Source organism: Phallusia mammillata, chromosome 8, assembly GCF_965637545.1.
Source record: "Phallusia mammillata chromosome 8, kaPhaMamm4.hap1.1, whole genome shotgun sequence".
Taxonomy (NCBI): Eukaryota; Metazoa; Chordata; class Ascidiacea; order Phlebobranchia; family Ascidiidae; genus Phallusia; species Phallusia mammillata.
Genome location: NC_137259.1, coordinates 9383234 through 9403102, shown reverse-complemented (window position 1 = coordinate 9403102; position 19869 = coordinate 9383234). Strand labels below are relative to the sequence as shown.

At 36.1% G+C, this 19869-nt stretch overlaps 1 protein-coding gene and 2 long non-coding RNA genes across 5 annotated transcripts; 1 reads left to right on the top strand and 2 right to left on the bottom strand.

Moving 5' to 3' along the window:
• Positions 1-7192: 7192 nt before the first annotated feature.
• LOC145205665 (large ribosomal subunit protein uL29-like) lies at positions 7193-12390 on the bottom strand. Its single transcript, XM_080078400.1, has 4 exons — positions 12309-12390; positions 12009-12145; positions 7686-7767; positions 7193-7364 (listed from the first exon to the last, which is right to left on the bottom strand). The coding sequence occupies exons 1-4, from the start codon at positions 12309-12311 to the stop codon at positions 7215-7217; spliced, it is 372 nt and encodes a 123-aa protein (XP_079934526.1). The 5' UTR covers positions 12312-12390; the 3' UTR covers positions 7193-7214.
• Positions 12391-17593: 5203 nt separating this feature from the next.
• LOC145205664 (uncharacterized) lies at positions 17594-18972 on the top strand. The gene is made up of 4 exons (XR_013853697.1): positions 17594-17862; positions 18198-18367; positions 18444-18571; positions 18811-18972. It is a non-coding gene; the product is annotated as an uncharacterized LOC145205664 (long non-coding RNA).
• LOC145205663 (uncharacterized) lies at positions 18374-19834 on the bottom strand. 3 transcript variants are annotated; one of them, XR_013853696.1, is made up of 4 exons: positions 19308-19830; positions 19110-19222; positions 18799-18898; positions 18374-18525 (listed from the first exon to the last, which is right to left on the bottom strand). It is a non-coding gene; the product is annotated as an uncharacterized LOC145205663 (long non-coding RNA). The 3 variants fall into 3 exon arrangements; XR_013853695.1 differs by having other exon boundaries at positions 18799-18945; positions 19308-19825; XR_013853694.1 differs by lacking the exon at positions 19110-19222 and having other exon boundaries at positions 19308-19834.
• Between the last annotated feature and the right edge of the window lie 35 nt (positions 19835-19869).

Below are 19869 nucleotides of genomic sequence, written 5' to 3'. Positions count from 1 at the left end.
ACGCGAGATTGCTATCTACATTTTAAGGGGGCCACAGGTCCTTCATGGTAACTTAAAGGGGGCCACGAGGCCAAAAAGTTACTTTAAGGGGGCCATGGTCCACGAAAGGTTGGGAACCACTGGGTTAAGGTATTCATGAAAGCCTGAATTTGCATGTACTAATTATGTAGCTTATCTTCACAAAACAAACCGAAACCGTATCTGTTCAAACAAACTACCAACTTTTTTATTTCCTTTTCAACATTTTACTTTTACAAGATCGAAAAAATTCTAAAAATATTATCTACAATGTGGTTGTAACGACACTGAGTCTTGCAATTTCTATCAGAAATCAAAGGTAAACTAAAATGTTGCGTTAGCGGGCGCGATCGACTTATAATTTTCAACTATTGTCGTCTATTATTTAGCCTAAATATGTACAAAAAAGCGCAAAGCAAGAACAAAGAAAGACAAAATGTAACAATTATTGCTGGAGACGACAAAAAAGAAATGAAAAGGGAAAGAGGAAATGAGCAACAAAAAAGTTTTGGTAACGTTAAAAAATATGTTTTGGAATTTAAAACATTTTTTATAGGTTGTTATAGTGTTTGTTATACTTTTGAAGTCCATGTGACTATAACCGAAGTTTTGTTTGAGTTATTTTTGTATAACTTTACTGAGACTGTTTTGACAACAAGCGCAAGAATATATGGCAAACTGAAACTACACCTCAAACTTTTAATTTCGATAGTTTGCTCAGAAGGTCGATACTACAGTTAATGCAATCCCGAGACGAGTAATTTTTTACAGGGGTGTGTTTATTTCTATCAGGGTAGAAAAAGTGATCTAGTGTGTTAATTTAAACAGTGGTTTTTAACCGTTTTTCCGGCAGTCCTTTTTAGCAACCCAATGTAACTGACGCCAGCTCAAATGAAATAGTTTGATTTTCACGTGGTCCTTTTACGCCAGGATCGAAATACCGAGTTATATTATTCGCCTGAAAAATTAAAATCGCCAGCTATAATTTGAAGTGTATTTCGAATGTTTGTGGAGTTTCTCTTATTTTGGGAATTTGATTTTACATTATTTCTGCCGCATTGCCTGAGTGAAAATATGGAATAATTATAAAGATTGGATTGGCTTGATGCCTTTATATGGAATTTAATTAAACAAAAAACTAAGCTTTTAAAAACGAAAATGTGTTGTTATTCCATCTTCAAATTGGCCATAAACTTTCTTTTTTGTCGTATGTTTCTTCTTGGTCTTCCTTCATTTAGCTGGGATCTTTCTCCAATGGAGGGAAGAGAAGACAATTCCTTCGGACTTTAAAGGATTAGGAACGTGAACTTTGAAAACACGTACACAGAAAATATTTAACACGGATAGGTTAAAAGTGTTGAGACGAAATAGTTGGCGATGAATTCCAAACTTTTTTTTGTTGCCAACGTTTTAGTGAGAGCAATTTCAAAATGGTATTGGGGTAAAATGAGGTGGTGTGTACTTCAGTACTATTGCAACAAAACTGACATAGATTTATGATTTATGCTTTTACAATTGCAAGGGAACCGGCATTTTTATTGGTATACTTTATAAAGTTGCTGCTATGCAGTTACGAAACAAAAGTTGATTAAGGGATTCGAAAATAGTTGCGTTTTGAAGACGCCATTTTGATTTTGCTGATGTCATTTATATTTTGAGAAAAGTGTTTGTTGATCCCATTTGCTGTCTTTTAAAAAAAATCGGTGTTTTTTTTATAAATGCTAGAAACAAATTAGTTGGTTTTGTGGTGTAGGCTATGCTTCGTTTATTTTGTGGGATTTTAATCCAGTAATAAAGGGACCCCATTTTACCGCACCCATAAGGCCAAAACGGTACAAAAAGGAACCTAGGGAACATGAAAATAACTTTTGGTTTGTACTATAATGTTGTTTCAGGTGATTTGTGTAGTAGATAGCTAGCTACATCAAACTACCTGTCGTGGAAGTTAGGGTCGATTATTACCAGTGATGACGAAGCTAAACGGTTGCTGCAAAAGTGTCCTATTACCCCGCTTTCCCCTATACACAGGGTTGCCATACTGTCCTTATTTCTAAGATTTGTCCTTATTTTTGACTGGAGTCCTTATTTTGTCTTATTTTCCACAATTGTACTATAGTCAAATCCCTGCTACAAGTAAAAGTGAAGCTAGACCCGGCCTGTTGTGAGATGCACTTCGTATTTTCTACGAACAACGAGTTGCTGGAACAGATTGTTTCTGGCCAAAATATTGCAAATGATATGTCATGGCTCGTATAAATGCAAAGATTTGTTCAAAAACGTTTGTTTCGTTTCGCATAAAAATTGAATTTTTCGGTTGTCCTTAATTTTGGTTACAGGTCGATGGCAACCCTGCCTATACATGTGCCCGTTATTAGCTTGATTATCTGGGAAAGTTTTGTGTATCCTATTCGAAACTGTATGACATAAGAATGCACAATCAAGGACAGGGTAGCCATCGATATGGATCCCCAAAACAAGGAAAACCGAAAGTGGTCCATGATGACTCTTTGGGTGGTCCAGCGCAGTGGTCGGCAACCGCCGGTCCGCGACGAGCTGGTTACCGGGCCGTATAATTTTTCAGGTTAAATGCTAAGAAACATTTTGCCCATGTATCCCGGGATGATAAACTAATTTAAGCGTTTTTATTGCTAAATATTTGTAGTTTTTTGAAGACCGGTCCGCGATAAAATTTCACTTTCTAAAGCGGTCCGCAGAGCAAAAAAGGTTGCCGACCCTTGCGTTAGCGTACTGCCAGTTTTACAATTAAATACACGTGAAAACACTTGGTGGCAAAGTCGTGTAATTGGGACATCTTAAGTTTAACCTGCAAAAATTTATGCGGTTTTAAGTTATTACGAGCATTATTTTGCAAAAAGGTCCATTTTACACGCACAGTGTGTAATTCGAACCAAAGGCATGTGTAAAATGGACCATGCACTTACAATGCAATTTCTCTTCCATTATGCTCCTTAAAAGTAATGCTACTGAGTTCAGATACCAACCCTATAGGAATTTAATACGTTAATTACCACTCAAACATAAATGGCACAGTGAAAACTAGAATATAGTGGTTCTCCTATATATTGCCAGTTTATACTAGCCTACATCATATTTAACGATATATCACATATACCATTTACTATATTTATAATGGATATATATTTATTGGCAACTACATTTCATTGGGTCCCTATCTTTTTCCTGGCACTTTATAACATAATTGTTTCTGCAAGCATAATCTAATGGGCCCCTACACATATGCATGTGCAATTTGGTAACAGTAAAAATAGGGTACAATCATTGTTAAACTGGAATAGAATTATGATTTTTAATCCGCACATACCGTTCCCTGGCGCCGTTAAGTTTCTACATTCCAACAATACGATTGCTTAGCTGGGCTTTTTATGTCCAAAACCTGTTCTGATACCGTTTTAAGAAGTCACGTTACACAGGTGTAACAAATCGTGCTGCGTTGTCGCTCTGCGTTTCGAAACACGAATAAGTTGACCTACATTAACGTTTACAGCGCAATATAACTAACATCGTAACATCTTAATTCCAACCAGTGAGAAAATGGTCAAGTGACGACTGCGTTCATGCGTGAAGCAGAGGCATTTTTTTCCATGCGCCACTATCGTCAATCACTCCCATTGCGTCAGCTGTGCACTGAGCGAGCACAAATTTGGCTAAAGATAGCACGTAAAAACATATTTGGGGCTGTAAGAGTAATTACTGAGCCGATTGCACTAAAATTTTTAACAGCCAACAAGGAGCACCCTATCCACAGCTGTTAAAATTTCAGCAGGTTAAGTCTTGTATTTCTGACCTCATTAACATGTGAACAAACAAACAAACATTTGAGGGTAAATGGGTGAAAATGGATATATACAACTTCAAGTTACAAAATACTTTAAAATACGCTGCAATGTACCAATAAAAAAAGTATTAAACTCCAGAATCATCTGCTTTAGCAAGTATAGCCGTTTTAAAAAAATTCACGTTTTGGGGGCTGTGGGTGAACCGAGGGATCAAACGGGTCAAAATTCACATGGAGCGTCTTTAGACCAATATCTATAACAGTGGTTCTCAAACTTTTTTGACCGCGACCCAAATCTGAGCTTTATGAACATCTTGCGACCCAAGCCTCAAACAACAATAATGGATTTTTTATTTTTGTATGAATAGTTGTTACTTTCCAAGTTCAGTTTCGTATGATTAACCTCCTATCATTCCCCGTGCTAACGTGTTACAATCGCCGTGTGCCTAATAGAAAATTGGAAGGCTATTGTCTGTATGTTATAATGATTGGTTCATTTTGCTGTATAGCGTTGTCGAGTGAGGCTGTATTTGGCTACGGTGCTATCAAAACTCTCAGAAAACCACTTACTTATGCTGCAATACTCCAAGGTTACTAAGATAAAGCAACATAAAATGCCTATGATACAATAATTCAGTCATGATTGAGAATTGAAAATTGAAAAAGTTCGTTTGGGCAGAATTGAATCACCACAGCGCGACCCATTTTGTGACCCTGCGCGCCCCATGTTTGGGTCGCGACCCATACTTTGAGAACCACTGATCTATAATGTGCGTAATTCTGAAAAAGTTTGAACCATTCTTTCTTGACCAAAACGTGGGAACAAATCCGCGTTAGGCGGAAGTTATTTCAAAACTGTCAAAACCTTCCCGAAAGTTTTGTGAATGGTTGCTTGATTTCCAACTAGCTGGTCACAACTTCACACAAAACAAAATATTTTAAGTTATAGCAGACCATTCTTTTTGTGCTAAAATCATTAACAATTGTACCAGACAAAAATCATACCGTGATTTAAATCATACAATTGTAAACAAATACATGCAAAGTTGGATTCCTAAAAAATATCAACTTTTTTTTTCCTTCTATGTCAAATGAAAGTACAGCGTGCTTTTCGTATGACTCTGAAGGCTATAGTTAAAGCAGCTTCCTATATATATAAATGGGTAAAAACCCCTCATGCGACATTACTTTTATATGCTGATGGTCAATCCGTGACAAACAGAAGTATGTCTTTCTAATTGAGAATTGCAACAAAAAAATCGTGTAACAAGGGTTTTCTGAAATAGCTGGAGCTTGCCCAATCTCCAAAATCCCGAACTTCCTTAGAATAGGGTTGCCATTCGTCAGGATTTTCCCTGACATGTCAGGGAATTTAGTGTTTAAATCTGCGTCAGGGAGAAATGTTAAAATGTACCTAAAAGTCCGGAATTCAAGAAAAAATATTTGTATATTTTATGAAATTAATGTACCAAAGGAGAAAGTTTCTAGTAGATAGCTACAACCGCGTCTATACCATGAAACGTAATGAGGTAAACTGGCGGCGCGCAGGTTAGTTATACAGTTTGATGTGTGTGCGCGCGTAACAATTCCGGTTTGTTACTAGATGTTTAACAATATGCGTTAAATACACAAATAAAAATCCGCGTCTCAAAAAAACACAGCATTCGATGCTACATGAGAACGTGGGAAATTTCATTTCCTTAACTGTGTACCTATTATGCAGGGAACTAACTAACAACTAAAAGTCGAATGCGTGAGACATAACAACATTTTTACAGTGGCATTTTTATTCATATTTAAAAAGGTCCTTGTGACTCCCATCGTTTAATTTTTTTGGTTAAAAAAAAACTTAACTAAACAGAAGCCTGCGCAGAAAGTTAATTGACAAGGATCAGAGTATCGTATGTAACGTTTTCTCGTGTCGCCATCCGTGTGACTTCCCAATATTCTAATTTATTCCGGAATAGAAGTGTTTGGATCGCAAAAATGGTCAACGCAGCGGTTCTCAGACTGGGGTCCGCGGTCTTTTGGGGCATTTTGCGGGGACCTCGAAAAGGTGGAAGTAATTCTATATCCTTATTTGGCGTCAGTTTGTGCAACTGGATAAGTTGAAATCAAAGTGAAAGTGAGAATCGACCGTCTCCATTGTTAAACAATAGGCTTTATTGCATGACAACTAACAAAAATGCAATTGTTCGCGCACAATTGTAATGTTTTTGTTCTGTCAGTGATGTCAGATTTGGATCATTTTTATGCGCAATTTTGCATAACTAGCTAAAATCCTGCAATCAACTTTCGTTTTTCTGAAATACACATTCAGACTTACGTCAACACATTTAGACTTTTAGAGAAAAACTGGGTTCACGCAACCAAGATAAATTTTGTCAGGGATTGTGTTTCATAAAATATGGCAACCCTACCTTAGAAGTCGTAAAGTACGTTTGCTGCCAATATTTTCCGTTTGACAACTGCAGTGACAATAAGCAATTTTGCCGATATTTTTTTTTCATGTACTGCACTGTCACGTTAGTCCACCATACAAAAATTCACTTTTAATCCGTAAAACACATAAATATCCATTTAGCCAAATTCCAATCCCAATTCAAACATAATACTTTTTAACCATTCTGGGAGCTGGGACCATAGGCGCAGAGTTTTACAAAAATGCAAGGTGGCGGACGTAAATTATGACGTCACTTCAACTAGAAAATAAAATGCAACGTTCGTCAAATTCTGAACAAAAATAATATTCATTTGAAACACTTTGCTTTAACGTTATTATTGGTTTTGCAACGTTTAGAAAATGTTTCGTCAAGTTGTCGCTCTCGTATCACCTGAAATAACCATTTAGAACAGTACAATTGCATTGTACACAATAATGGTCATACATTCGATGCCAACCATTGTGTGTTTGACGTCATAAACAAAGCACTAACCACAACAGGTTGCAGTTTTGGCACCTTTCGTTTCTTTTTTGCCAGTACGCTTGTTTAAGCAAAATTGTTCAAAATTTAACCATGTTTCGTACGATACCGCTACAAACAAATCAAAATATCCACGGTGGCCGCCACCGTGCTTTACAAACCCAAGGTGGCGGCGCCACCCCGCCCACTCGGCGCCTATGGCTGGGACTATTGGAAGCTTATACTACTGCATCTCATTTTCGCCTATTCAAGTCGTTGGTTAGGTCGTTCTTGACAAACACCACCAATGCGTTTCAGATGTACGTTTTCCACAACAAAACAAAATTTTTAGTCGCATGTCGCAACTAACTACCACTAAAAGGCGTCCAATACCAGCACCACTATTACTGGACATCAAAACCACTGTCAAAGTATGTGTATGTGCACACAATCGTAAATGCACGTTTTTTTATTGTTCAGGCCCGAATCGAATAAACCCTTGCAGGATAAACACGCTGTTTACGAAGGAACTTTGCAGACCTGATACCAGCCTCATGTTTGCTCAGTTGTCTTCGGATAGCACGGGTCTTTTTAGGTCGAAGATCCTTTGGCTTGCGTTTTTTACCCTGTTTAAAAAGGAATTAAAAAACAGTAATTAATCGACCTGGAGATGCGACAAAAATTTATGGTTGCTAGCTGTTTTATACAATTCACATCTTTGGCCTATACAGTGCCACATTTTTTAAAGATAAACAGTTTTTTTACCTTGATAGTGCCACCTTGCACCAGTTTGCAAACCTAGGTAGTTCTAAAGTTAAATCTATGTACATACATAATACATCACAAAGTATCAGGCAAACCAGTAAATTTGAGCAGTGATGGCAGATGAGTGTCAGATGTTGACAAAATACAATAAATAAGTAGGTGTACAAGTTTCTATAGTTTACCTTGAACAGCTTTCTTAAATTGTCCTTCTGGGTTTGGTTGATGACGGTCAACACCCTTGCAATGCTTTTGCGAACAAGGCATCTGTATTGTTTAACAATGGATTATCTGTTTTTGTCTATCTTATTACAGACATGTTTATAACCAGTAGTTAACATTAAGTTATAAACAATAGTAAAAAGCTCTTACTGGCTTTTGGTAATGCAATTTTTATCACACACATGAAAGTTAGATATGTACTCCAGTATTTTGCAAACAACACAGCTACAACTGCAGAAAAAATCAAACCGAAATAGTGCACATCAGATCAGTGGTTCCCTGGTTCCCAAACTTAACCTTTTTTAAATATTTTTAAAACTTAATCTTGTGGTTTGTAATGATCCATAAATATTCGAGTTGCAATTTTAACAACTGATAAGCATTTTAAACTAGTAGGGTGGCTTAGCACATTTTGCTATTGCATATGCACTATCACCATATTTAAAACATTTGTTGCTATATTCCCTACACCTAATTTTAAGAGGGGCTAGTGGGGTAACTGATGGGATTCTACACCCTAGTTAAATATAAAACCACAATGACCTGAACAACATGTGTACAATTTTGACCACTAGAGGGGTTGTAAGCAACAACAGTTGCTTCTGACATCAAACAGCTGTTGACAAGCCCCTTACTGTCATGGCGCAAAAACATCCACAAAGCAAGGCATAAACACAAGCATGGTATGTCTGGTTGCCCTCTTAACACTATTACACCACAGAAACTTGCAGCTTCTGGTGCCCAGCAACATAGGGGGATAGTGGGGTAAATGTTGGTGCTACAGGGTTTAACACAGGGGTGTGCAACAGGCAGCCCATGGGCCATGATCCGTCCCGTCAAGCTATTTAGTGTGGTCCTCAGCAATACCCTGATTCAGAGAAAAAATGCAAATCTTCTGGGAATTCAGCAAAAATTTCCACTAGTTTTTGGTAAATCTCCCTAAGTTGCTATACTATACCAAACAAGTACAAGCTAAACCAGCGTTTTCTAACCAGTGGGCCTACAGCAGTTTGCAAGGCTTAGTTTTTCTTCAATATCCGGGTGCATCTAAAATATACAGGATCACTTGGTTTCTTATTAACACAGCTTGGCGCACCTTTATAACACCTGGTGCACCTTTATATCGCTTGGCTCATATTTATATTGCTTGGTGCACATTTATATCGCTTGGTTCAATCTTTTATCGCTTGGTGCACATTTATATAGCTTGGTTCAATCTTTTATCGCTTGGTGAACATTTATATCGCTTGGTGCACATATATATCACTTGGTTCATCCTTATATCGCTTGGTGCACCTTTATGCCACTTGGCGTACCTTTATATCGCTAGGTCAGTTGTTCTTAACCGGGGTTCGACCACGCCGAATCAGGGGTTCGACGAAGGTATTTTTGAAGTACAATACAAATACTCAATTTTGTCAAACTTTAGGGTCTGTAGTCGCTCAAAAGCGGCAATTTGTATTTGCTCAATATCAAAACACTGGAAGGTTAAACTTAGGCAGGGGTGTTTTAGACTGCTCTAAACAGTTTGTATGATACTAAAAAGAGTATTGCAAGCCTAACAACCATAAGTGTCAGACTTTTTGTACGTATATTGTGTGCCAACAATGCGAACAAAACATCACAGTATAGATTATGACATCATAAACACGACTGATCTCCTCGCTGTGCAGCTCAATCTATGCACTGAGCTAGAAATTGATCTGGGCATTTTGGGCGCTATCAGATGGTAAATACATGATATAAACCAAGTATTTCAAAACAAAAACTAGAATGGTGGCTTTCTGATATACTACCATTTTATATATTCTATACAATATTTACCAATTTACTATACACATCATTTGATCTACACATATGATTGTTTTTGTGAACAAAAACGAATGGGTCCCCACACGCGTGTTTGTGCGGATTTACGGTAAACAAATGTTGCGGTGATTTTTAGATTTTTAAGGACAAATTTTTAGAATGCATTAACCCAACAATAAAAAAATTTTGTTCGTATTCTTTTTGCACTATTATTGTCATATAATTACAAAAACTTTAAAAAAGAACAAAAAAAACAATTTAAAAAAAAATCATTTTTTTTTACTAGAAAGCTGTAACAGTTGTGTTACAGACACTTTAAATTAAAAAGCAATTTGCTACAAGTGTATACATAGCAAATTGTTTTTCATTTAACTTTGTTTCGCAAAACGAGTACCATTGACCTGTAGTAACCTCTCAGGGTGCACACGCCAAACGACTGTCTGACCTTTTGACACCGTTTTCAATAGCACGCAGTCCTTGGTGTTCAACAACACAGTTTAACCTAATTTATACATGCCTTGAGTATTGATTCCTAAATCGATTGCAAAAAAACGCTACGTTATGACGAAAGAAAGTTCTGAACTGTGTTAGTGATACCTACTAGTTGACCTTAAGTAACCCGTGGTCATGCGGCGGCCAACCTGACAACGAGCATTTAAAAAAACATTTATCTTGCAAAAATGTCAAGTTTATTTTTTCATCTTTATTTTTATTAACAAAGTTTTGCTTGACATATACAAAACCGAAGCACGCTTATTAGGTTTAAATCACGTCATAGGTGTGAAACCTTTGCCAAAACTGAAAATGTGAGTGATAACTTAATAAAACGAAATAGCATTGCTGTGCAAAACAGCTGATTTCTAATCACCGAAACGATGTGTCGTGAAACGTCTGTCCGACGTCAAGTTGAGCCCTCCTGCTATCGTAAACCAATGAGTTACTCTCTTGGGACTTCTGCCTACAGTGTCTTTCTTGACCAAACGAGCGTTAGACACATTTACGTTTCGGGGGCCTGTGGGTGAACCGCTGGGTCAATCGGGGTCAAACTTCTGGAGGATCAAGTTCAGATTAATAACTAACATGTGTCCAAATTTAAATAAATTAAAAGCACTCTTTCTTTACCACATGAGCGATAAAAACCAGCGTTAAAAATTTACGTTTCGGGGGCCTGTGGGTGAACCGCTAGGTAATTTGGGGTCAAACTTCAGGTGGACCAAGTTTGGATTAATATCTAACATATGTCCAAATTTCAATAAATTTAAAGCACTCTTTCTTTACCAAACCAGCATTACAAACCAGCGTTAAAAATTTTACGTTACGGGGGCCAGTGGGTGAACCGCTGGGTAATTTGGGGTCAAACTTCAGGTGGACCAAGTTTGGATTAATATCTAACATACGTCCAAATTTCAATAAATTTGAAGCACTCTTTCTTGACCAAACGAGCGTTACAAACCCTTCAGGGAAGGGGACCCATAATAAGCAGGTAAATGGCAGCCGTTGGTGAAATAAGAATCTGCGATGCGGCAATCCTAGCAAAATGGTTGTGCAACCCTGCACTAAGGTTTTATTTTCTTTTTTTGACGTCACAAAGAGCATTGTTCGCGTTGTTCATAACAGAAAAACAACAAAATTTTATTGGCAGCAAAAACTTATTACTTCATGTTTTCATGTTTGTGTACAGATGCTAAAAATACAACGCTTCATCTTGGTAAAAACTAAAAATTTCCGGAATTAAAGCAATCATGAAACAAGTTGCTTGTATTAGGTTATGATGTCAGAATTTAACAAAATGACAGACAGTAACCGTTGCCACTACGTTTGAACAAAAACTAATTATGACCCGCCAAACAAAATGGGTTAAAAACCTAGGATGTAACTTTGGGGTTCGACCAAAGGCTGAAGAATATCGTAGGGGTTCGGCCGTTATAAAAAGGTTAAGAACCACTGCGCTAGGTAAAGGTGCGCGTAGCATTGTACAGGTGCACCAAGCAAAACAAAGTTGCACCGGCCAAAAATAAAGGTGCACCAAGTGGAATATACGTGCACCAAGCGACATAAAGGTGCACCAAGCGACATAAAGGTGCACCAGGCGACATAAAGGTGCATCAAGCGATATAAGGGTGCATCATGCGATATAAGGGTGAACCAAGCGATATAAGGGTGAACCAAGCGATATAAATGTGAACCATGCTATATTAAGATGCACCAAGTAATATTAAGGTGCACCAAAGGATACAAAGGTGTACCAAGTCATAAAAAGGTGGACCAAGCGATCCTGTATATTTTAGATACACCTTCAATTTCCATCACAAAAAAATCCAAAAAAACAACATATGACATCACCAAACTTATTCTGTTAAACCAACTCTTCACACCACACACAAAAAAACTGGCACCAAAAACTTCCTGAAAGTGAAAGCTAATTTTCAATTACTAAGCATACACTTTAATAGTGTCACAGTGTCACTTTTACTCACATTTTTGAGAGTTTTGAAGCTGCTCCTCCAGTAACTTTAGCAACACGAAGTGTGGACAGTTCTTGCTTAAAATCATTGAGTTGCTTCAACAAATCCTCTTTGGATTTGCCTCTCAGTTCTCTGGCCTTTATTTTAGCCTACACAACAACGCATAGGTTAAAGTTTACCGTGCAATGCCTCGACTATAACCTTACCAATCGCATCGCCAAATAAATCTAGTATATCTCAAGAGTATATTTTAGAAACGCACAAACCAGTGCCTTATGAATAACAGGCGATTTACTCTGATTTATAACTTACCATGTTGATCACCAACTCAAAAAGGCTGAAAGATTGGAGCTTAGCGATTCTAAAGACTGTCCTTGCCGTTAGGTGTCGTTACTGGGCGGAATTTATATTTTCCATGTTCTTACGGCTATTCAAGCAAAATAGTGATTTACCGTAGTTGCTTACGCTACTGTTCATCATGTGCATTAGATTTTTTTAACAAAGGATTGTAGAAATCGGTGCAGAACTGGTAAAATCTTTTTCTTTTTTGTTCACTTATACACGATCGCAAAAGTTCAATTCATTTGGTTCGATTTTCTTTAAATTGTGGCTGCCTCTTCAAAAAAACGGCATCTCTGACGACTTTTCTTTTTATTTGGCACCATCATGCAGATGTTGACATATATATATATTTTTTTTCTATGTGAAATTGGTCCGAACGGTTTTTAGAGTGGTAAAGCTTGGCGACCCCTGATACATGTGCTTATTGTTTTAACGATAGTAAGAGTAGTGAGCTTAGTCTAATAAACTTAACTAAACAGAAGCCTACGCAGAAGTTAATTGGCAAGGATCAGAGTATACCTTTTTTCGTGTCGCCGTCCATGTGACTTTCGAATATTCAAAATTTATTCCGCAATAGAAGTGTTCGGATCGGAAAATGATCAACGCAGCGGTTCTTAAACTATAGGGTCCGGGGTCCATGAGGCAGTTTTGCGGGGACCGCGAAAAGGTGGAAGTAATTCTATATTCTTATTTGGCGGCAGTTTGTGCAACTGAATAAGTTTAAATCAAAATGAAAGTGAGAATCGACCGTCTCCATTGCCAAACAATAGGCTATATTGCATGACAACTAACAAAATGCAATTGTTCGCGCAGAACTGTTTTTGTCTTGTCTGTGATGTCAGATTAGGATCATTGTTATGAGCAATTTTGCATAAATAGCTAATCATGCAATCAACCTTCGTTTTTCTGAAATACACATTCGATCAGGCTTAAGTACCGCGAGCCCTCGAAATAATGGCAAAGAGACCGTTTAGAAAAAGTAATGAAAGAGTTTGAGAACCACTGGGTTAACGCAATTGAGATAAATTTTGTCAGGGATTGTGTATCATAAAATATGGCAACCCTAGTATAGCTTCACATATTTTTAGAGTAATTAAGTAATTAAGAAATACTCCATAACTCAAACAAAAACGCCTAACTTTGCTGCCTTTTTGCGTCATGTTTAATTTACGTTTGCCACATACGCGAATATGTTTCCAAACAGCATGCTATTAACTATAAGCATTGCCTCAGTGTCTTGACTTCTTTAGGTTTTAACAAACCATAGATACTACCAGGGGCGGCTCGTGCGAGGGGGCTGCGGAGCTGCAGCACCCCCAGTATTTTTACTTGACATTCCTATTCCAAGTTGTTATACAAAACAATCTTTACATATAGTTTTTATGTTTGATCAGTGTATACTAAGAATAACTTTTATGGCATTAATCGGCATTTTATTAAAATAAAATTAATAAAAATTTTGTATTATTTAAAAAAAAATTTTTAACAAATAATAATAATAATAATAAGTTATCTATGGCGGAGCTGCAGCTCCAGTTTCGTGACGTTTCATGACGTTTTCAGTTGTGCGCATGCGCACTTGGAAAAGCTACATGCCGGGCGAAATAGGCGAGAGGGGGCTGTGGCTCGCGCAGCCCCTCCCGTGACGTAGCGCTATAGTTGTGTTGTCTGCTTCGCGTCAGTGAACTCCAAAGCCAAACCCGTGTACTGTGTTTTTAAGTTCGACAGTGAGTGCAGTTAAATAATTATTTTGCTATCATTAAATTTATTGTTTGACTGTTAGTCGTGACTTTTTAAGATGACTGTAAGTGGGTTTCAGTTTTTACAGTTATCATTAAATTAAATAAGTGTATCTAACCCAGATTGGAAAGAATGGCCTGCGCGGAGGATTTATCCTCCGCGCAATATTTTGGATTTCCCCTTGTAATCCGCGCAAATTGTGGCTTTTTACGTGTAATCCGCGCAAATAAATGTTGTCCGCGCAACTTAGCACAGCTCTCGTAGGTAACTATAATAATCTTTCTTTAAAATTTTATATTTTCGTCGCACAATGAAGTTCTATGTCGTCACAAGCCTTATTTCGCGAACAATCCACGTAAATCAGTCAAGCACATCGAAACTTACCGATCGTCACGCTTGAAATAACATTTCTATTTCGCTAGCGTAGTCGTTTAAAGTACATTTATCTGTATTTTTAGGATGTAGTTTGACTATTAAAGTGACTGTCGGCAGGGCAAGTTACACAAAATAATGTTTTCTGTATGACAAATAATTAAAAACAGTTAAGAGCAGTTTGGCAATCAAAAACTATCCCCACAAAACAAATCAGCAAAATGTTTGAATCGTTATGAAAATGAAAAATTGTGGAATCTAGCAGAACAGCTGCGTGCGCAACAGAGCAAAACTGAAGATTCGTCGTGTTTATTGCTTTATTTAGTTGTTCTTTTTGTCGGCTGGATAGTCTTGCAGGCGTTATATACAAATTGCGTTAATCGGTTAATCCACCTGTGAATCAAAAGTCTATCGATCCGCGCAGAAAATTGTAATTCCGCGCAAAAATCCGCGCTATTATTTTGACGAAAAAAATATCCTCCGCGCAAAAATAAAACTTTCCAATCTGGTATCTAACACTTTGAAAAAGAAAAAAAGGTCATCTAACACCTTTAAAAGTCACAACTAACCTTTATAATAAATAACTGAATTAAAAGGTTTTATGAAAGTATGGGACAAAACATCTGCTACTCCAATGTCATGCAGGAATAAGCAACAACAAGAAATACTCAGTTTTAGTTCTTAATGCTACCAAAAAAAATTAAATTTGTGACTGTGAAGTTAAATGCCTCACTGAAATTCAGGCAATATCAAATGCAGAACAAACAACTGCAGAAGCAACAGGAATTTTGAAATGAAGACAAAAAAAAGAGTGAAGACAATTTAAAGTGTGGATTTCTTAACACACCATGTGGACAGTATTTGCAACCAAGTGCAATCATGTGTATTGATATAATGGACATGTACTGTTTGTCTAAACCAGCGGTTTTCAACCAGTGGGTCATGGAAGCATTTTAATTGGGCCACAGACCAATCAAATAGAAAGCTGTTTTTAAGAATTTACTTTCATTTATGTCGCTACACTCAGTTTTACAAAAATGGCTTGGGGAGAAATTGAGAAGGGATGTAAATTAATTTGAATTTAACTATTTACGGTATAAAGTTCTTTTTCTGCAACACTTTATGTTTATGATGTAATAAACTACTTTGGGATTACATGAAAGCCAGATAGCAGCATATCCATTGTCCAACTCGGTCATAACTGAAAGTGCTTGATTAAAGAAGGGAAAGTGCTGTTTTATGAATTTTTTTGCATTAAGTTATTATGAACTTATAATCTGTTTGAAATATGTTCTGCTTTTTTCTGAACCTATTTTATAGTTGTTTTTTTCTTTCATAAAAATTTACTGGGCCACAGAATTTTTGAGCAATGAAAATGGGCCACGAAAGAAAAAAGGTTGAGAACCGCTGGTCTAAACAGTAGCTGCTAAATTGCTTCACAGGAAGTGTTTCTTAAGAATGAACATTTTACAGACAAGATAGTAGTGGCCACCAAGCATATCCTATTGTTGACAAAGAAAAGCTAGTTACTGAAATGAAAATGTTTCTGCTGATGTTCATGATTACCTTGAAAATAATTAATCTAGAGATGATGTTTTGACAAGTTAAATTATTAGGATGAAAAATCCTTTTTGCTGTTTCCATGATTCCTTCAAAGGCAAAACAGTTCTTTTTAACACTGAAAAAGATGCCAATTTTTCTGAGGAACACCAATATTTCCAAAAGACTTGCACTTGCAGTGCTAGTACTAAATAGAAAAACAGTTTCTTAGTTATCATTTGGGATTAAGGAAGAAGCTATCAATTATCATGCCCAAACTATAACTTCATGATTCATTTTTGTTGGAAAAAGGAAGCACAAGATTTAATAATATGGTTTAAATTTAAGTGAGAGTGTTGTAAATTTTAAAGCTTGAAGGCGTTTTGCACTTAAAAAAGGAATTATAAGCTATTTGCCAGCAAGCAGCAATTATAGCAGTTAAGAAACTAAAATACAATTAATAGTCTGTAAACAAAAATTCAAGAAAGATGTTTAAATGAACAAGTTCTGAAACCAATGTAATGTGGTTGTTAAATTTGTTAGTTATGATACCAATAAAAAAGCTGTATGGCTAGTTTTTTTGTGTGACAATAATCTGTGAAGTGTCATAGAATATGTTAAAAACGCTGACTGTGACTAAATTTACTTAAATGAAACATGACAATTTTTGTTGTTGAACTGAAAAACTCATTTATATCTATTGTTTCTATTACTTTTTTTCCATATTCCTGTTGTGTTTTACCGTATTTACAACCGCTTCGTTTCGAGTCTGTGCCACGTGTGTTTTTGTTTTTCACATTATCACTGAACGTTATTGTGTTTGGCCCGTCGCTGTGCAAGTAAACAAAATACACAAATGATGCCTTCTGCTGTTTACACTCGTGTACATTAATGCGTAACAAAAATTACGTCACAACGGAGTTGCTAATCAAGATTTGTATTACTAAAACTTATATATGTTCAGTAAAGGCTAAAATTTGTGGGGGCAGCACCCCCACAAATTTTAGGCACGAGCCGCCACTGGATACTACATACCCAAGATATAAAGCAAATTTCTATGTTTTCTCTGTGAACCAAAAATTAGATATTGAGTTGTCACTAAGCGCCGCTAGTGGTAGCGGTACACTTGTCGAGATTTTGCAGACAGCTTAGTGTAGCTTTAGTTAAATAAAGTTTGTTTCAGTCAAATTTTATGCTTATTGTATCGTGTAATGTAGTATAATACAGTGACAACAACTATAGCGCGGTAATAACCAACTAAAACTGTTTCAAATTCTTCATTGCAGTGAATAAAAAGTCTACATTCCTAAAACAGATTTCCATTTGCGAGAGGATTAGAGATTTTTTTCACGACGTTTTGCGTAAATTATCAGTTTTTAACTTATTAAATTGTGTGCATTTAGTTGTGAAATAACTGACAAATATATTTTCTACATGTTGTTTTGCAGCATTCTTTATTTTGTCAAGAATTGCTTTTTTTCTGATAAGAAGATGTAAATTTTTATGTTTAGCATAATCTTGTGCTGATTAAAATTGTTGTCGTTTTTGCAATTAAAATGCATCAACTAAAAAGTCCCAATGTAAAATTATTGTATATTACCTATCTGTTTAAATTACTATTTTTAGAAAAACATCTGTTTAAAAATTGCTGTGTTTCTTGTAAAAGTTTGACAAGGCTGCAACAAGCTGACCATAAACCACCATGATTTCTCTCATGATATTTTGCAGGAAGCTTGCCACTGCTCAGTGTCTTAATGAATTGCCTTCAACGTGTACTAATGGAAAAATATTGTTATATAAATTGGATTTAAAACAAATCTTTCAGTTGAATATTGGTTTGGTGATAAAGTTTTCTCAAAATTCTTCCACCAATGTAAGAAATTATGTCAATTTGTTGTTTGCCGACAGATTTAGAGATTTTGTCATATTGTTAAACTTGTAGGTTGCACATTGTTTAACGGTAACCTATGTTGCCTATTGTTAAACCTATGCTGCACTTTAATAAAGTAATGTTACACATAATGTGCCATACACAGATTTGCTTAAGAAAAACATGGGTTGCACATAGATTGGGTTTTTATGGGACAAGATTATTTAATGTATATATTGCTAATTAGACTATATGTTTTTCAATTGACTATGTAAACAATTTTGACAATTTTTGACCTTTTCTACAAAATTTGACAAATTTTGAATTTTTTTGTAAAGAAATCAAAAAATAATCACCCTAATGATAATCTGCAAAAAAGTTATTAACAATCTATAAGAAGTGTGTCATTTGTCAACCCTGGAAATTTCCAACAAAATAAAGAGCTAAATTTCCATGACTTGATGAACCATTTGATGAAGTCTTCCCCTTGATATTGTGGAATTAAGAGGTAAGATATTTACACAAAACAAAGTGTATTGCAGGTGCCCCGAAGTTCAATGCTGTCATTAATTATGTTGTTTCAGATTGCTGAATGTTTGAATTAAAGCCACAAAGTTGGATTCTAGCAAGCCAATGGAAATGTACTTTCCAAGCATTTCGTGGAGCCTGCAAATAGCAAGAAGATGCTTTTACAAAACATTCTAAATAATCTGTAAGATAAACTTGAGCGTATTTTTACACATATATATGTAAGGTTAAAAAACTACATTACTGCCATCATCACCACTACTTGGAGGTGTTATAAGTACAATGTAATGATCATCAATATATTGAAAACTGTCAGTAACCAGACATTATTATTATTAGTTTCTTGGGGTCAGGTACTGGATATACATGTAACCAATGTGCTTATTTTAAAAAATTATAGTAAGTGTGTACCACTTTTTGCAGTGTGGATGTGACAGATGCTGTAGATGGTATCATACAAGTTGCACTGGGATCCCAGAAAGTTTTGCTGCTTCTGTATGCTGGCCAAATCCTGTTTGATTTAAAGAGCTTTTTTATTGTTTACTTCCATTTCTCATTCTGTGTAATAAACAAAATAGCATATTACTGTTTTTGTCACACATAGGTTAACATGCAGAAGCGAGAAGCAAAAATGACTAAAAATCTAATTTTACTAAATTTGTTTAGCAATAGTAAGGATAATTTTGTGTGTTTAAAGGGAATGCCAAAAAAACTATGCATACTTTGTAAGCTGTAATTTTCACAAAAATTGCACTGTCGGTGTGTTCCCATTTTTTGTCAATTTCCACCTTGTTTTAAAACTGATCCTTACTCTGAGTTGCTGTGTCTTCAAACTCTGAAATGAATTTACTTAGTATTCCAATACAAAGATTACTTTCCTTAGATCTTATGGTAAAAAATAAATATAAAACAAAAATTACCAGCAGGTCCAGTAATATGATAATATCCAGTTTTGTTGTGTCTTGCATGTATTGCTGATCTGTCATGAAATGTAAAACGTTTTTTCCTTGCTGTTCAAACACTAACTAAAACTTGACTAAGTATTACAGGAAACAGCAGCAAAAGTATTTTTTTCCAAGTGTGGAGCTGTAATTCTTGACTAAGATTAAAATCAGTTCATTCTGGGTGATTACTTTCTCTAAGTATTACTTATATAAGATATAAAACACGTCTTTGATGCTTCATAAAGGTTAGTTTCAAACAAATTAAGATTCACAAAAGCGGCAGATGAAGTGGTTGACATTTTATAGCCGAATTAAAACAGTTGCGACCGATCTAAATCAATCTACTCAGTAGCCAGGAGGAACAGACAACGCTAAACTGTACCGCTACCACTAGCGGCGCTACGTGCCAACTCAGCATCAATGCGCTTGCCATCTTGTGTATGTAGTATCTATGAACAAACAGAACAACGCAACGTTGTTACGTCATATAGCACGCAATCAATCTCTTTAGTCAGTTATTTATTTTCAATTTCTCGCT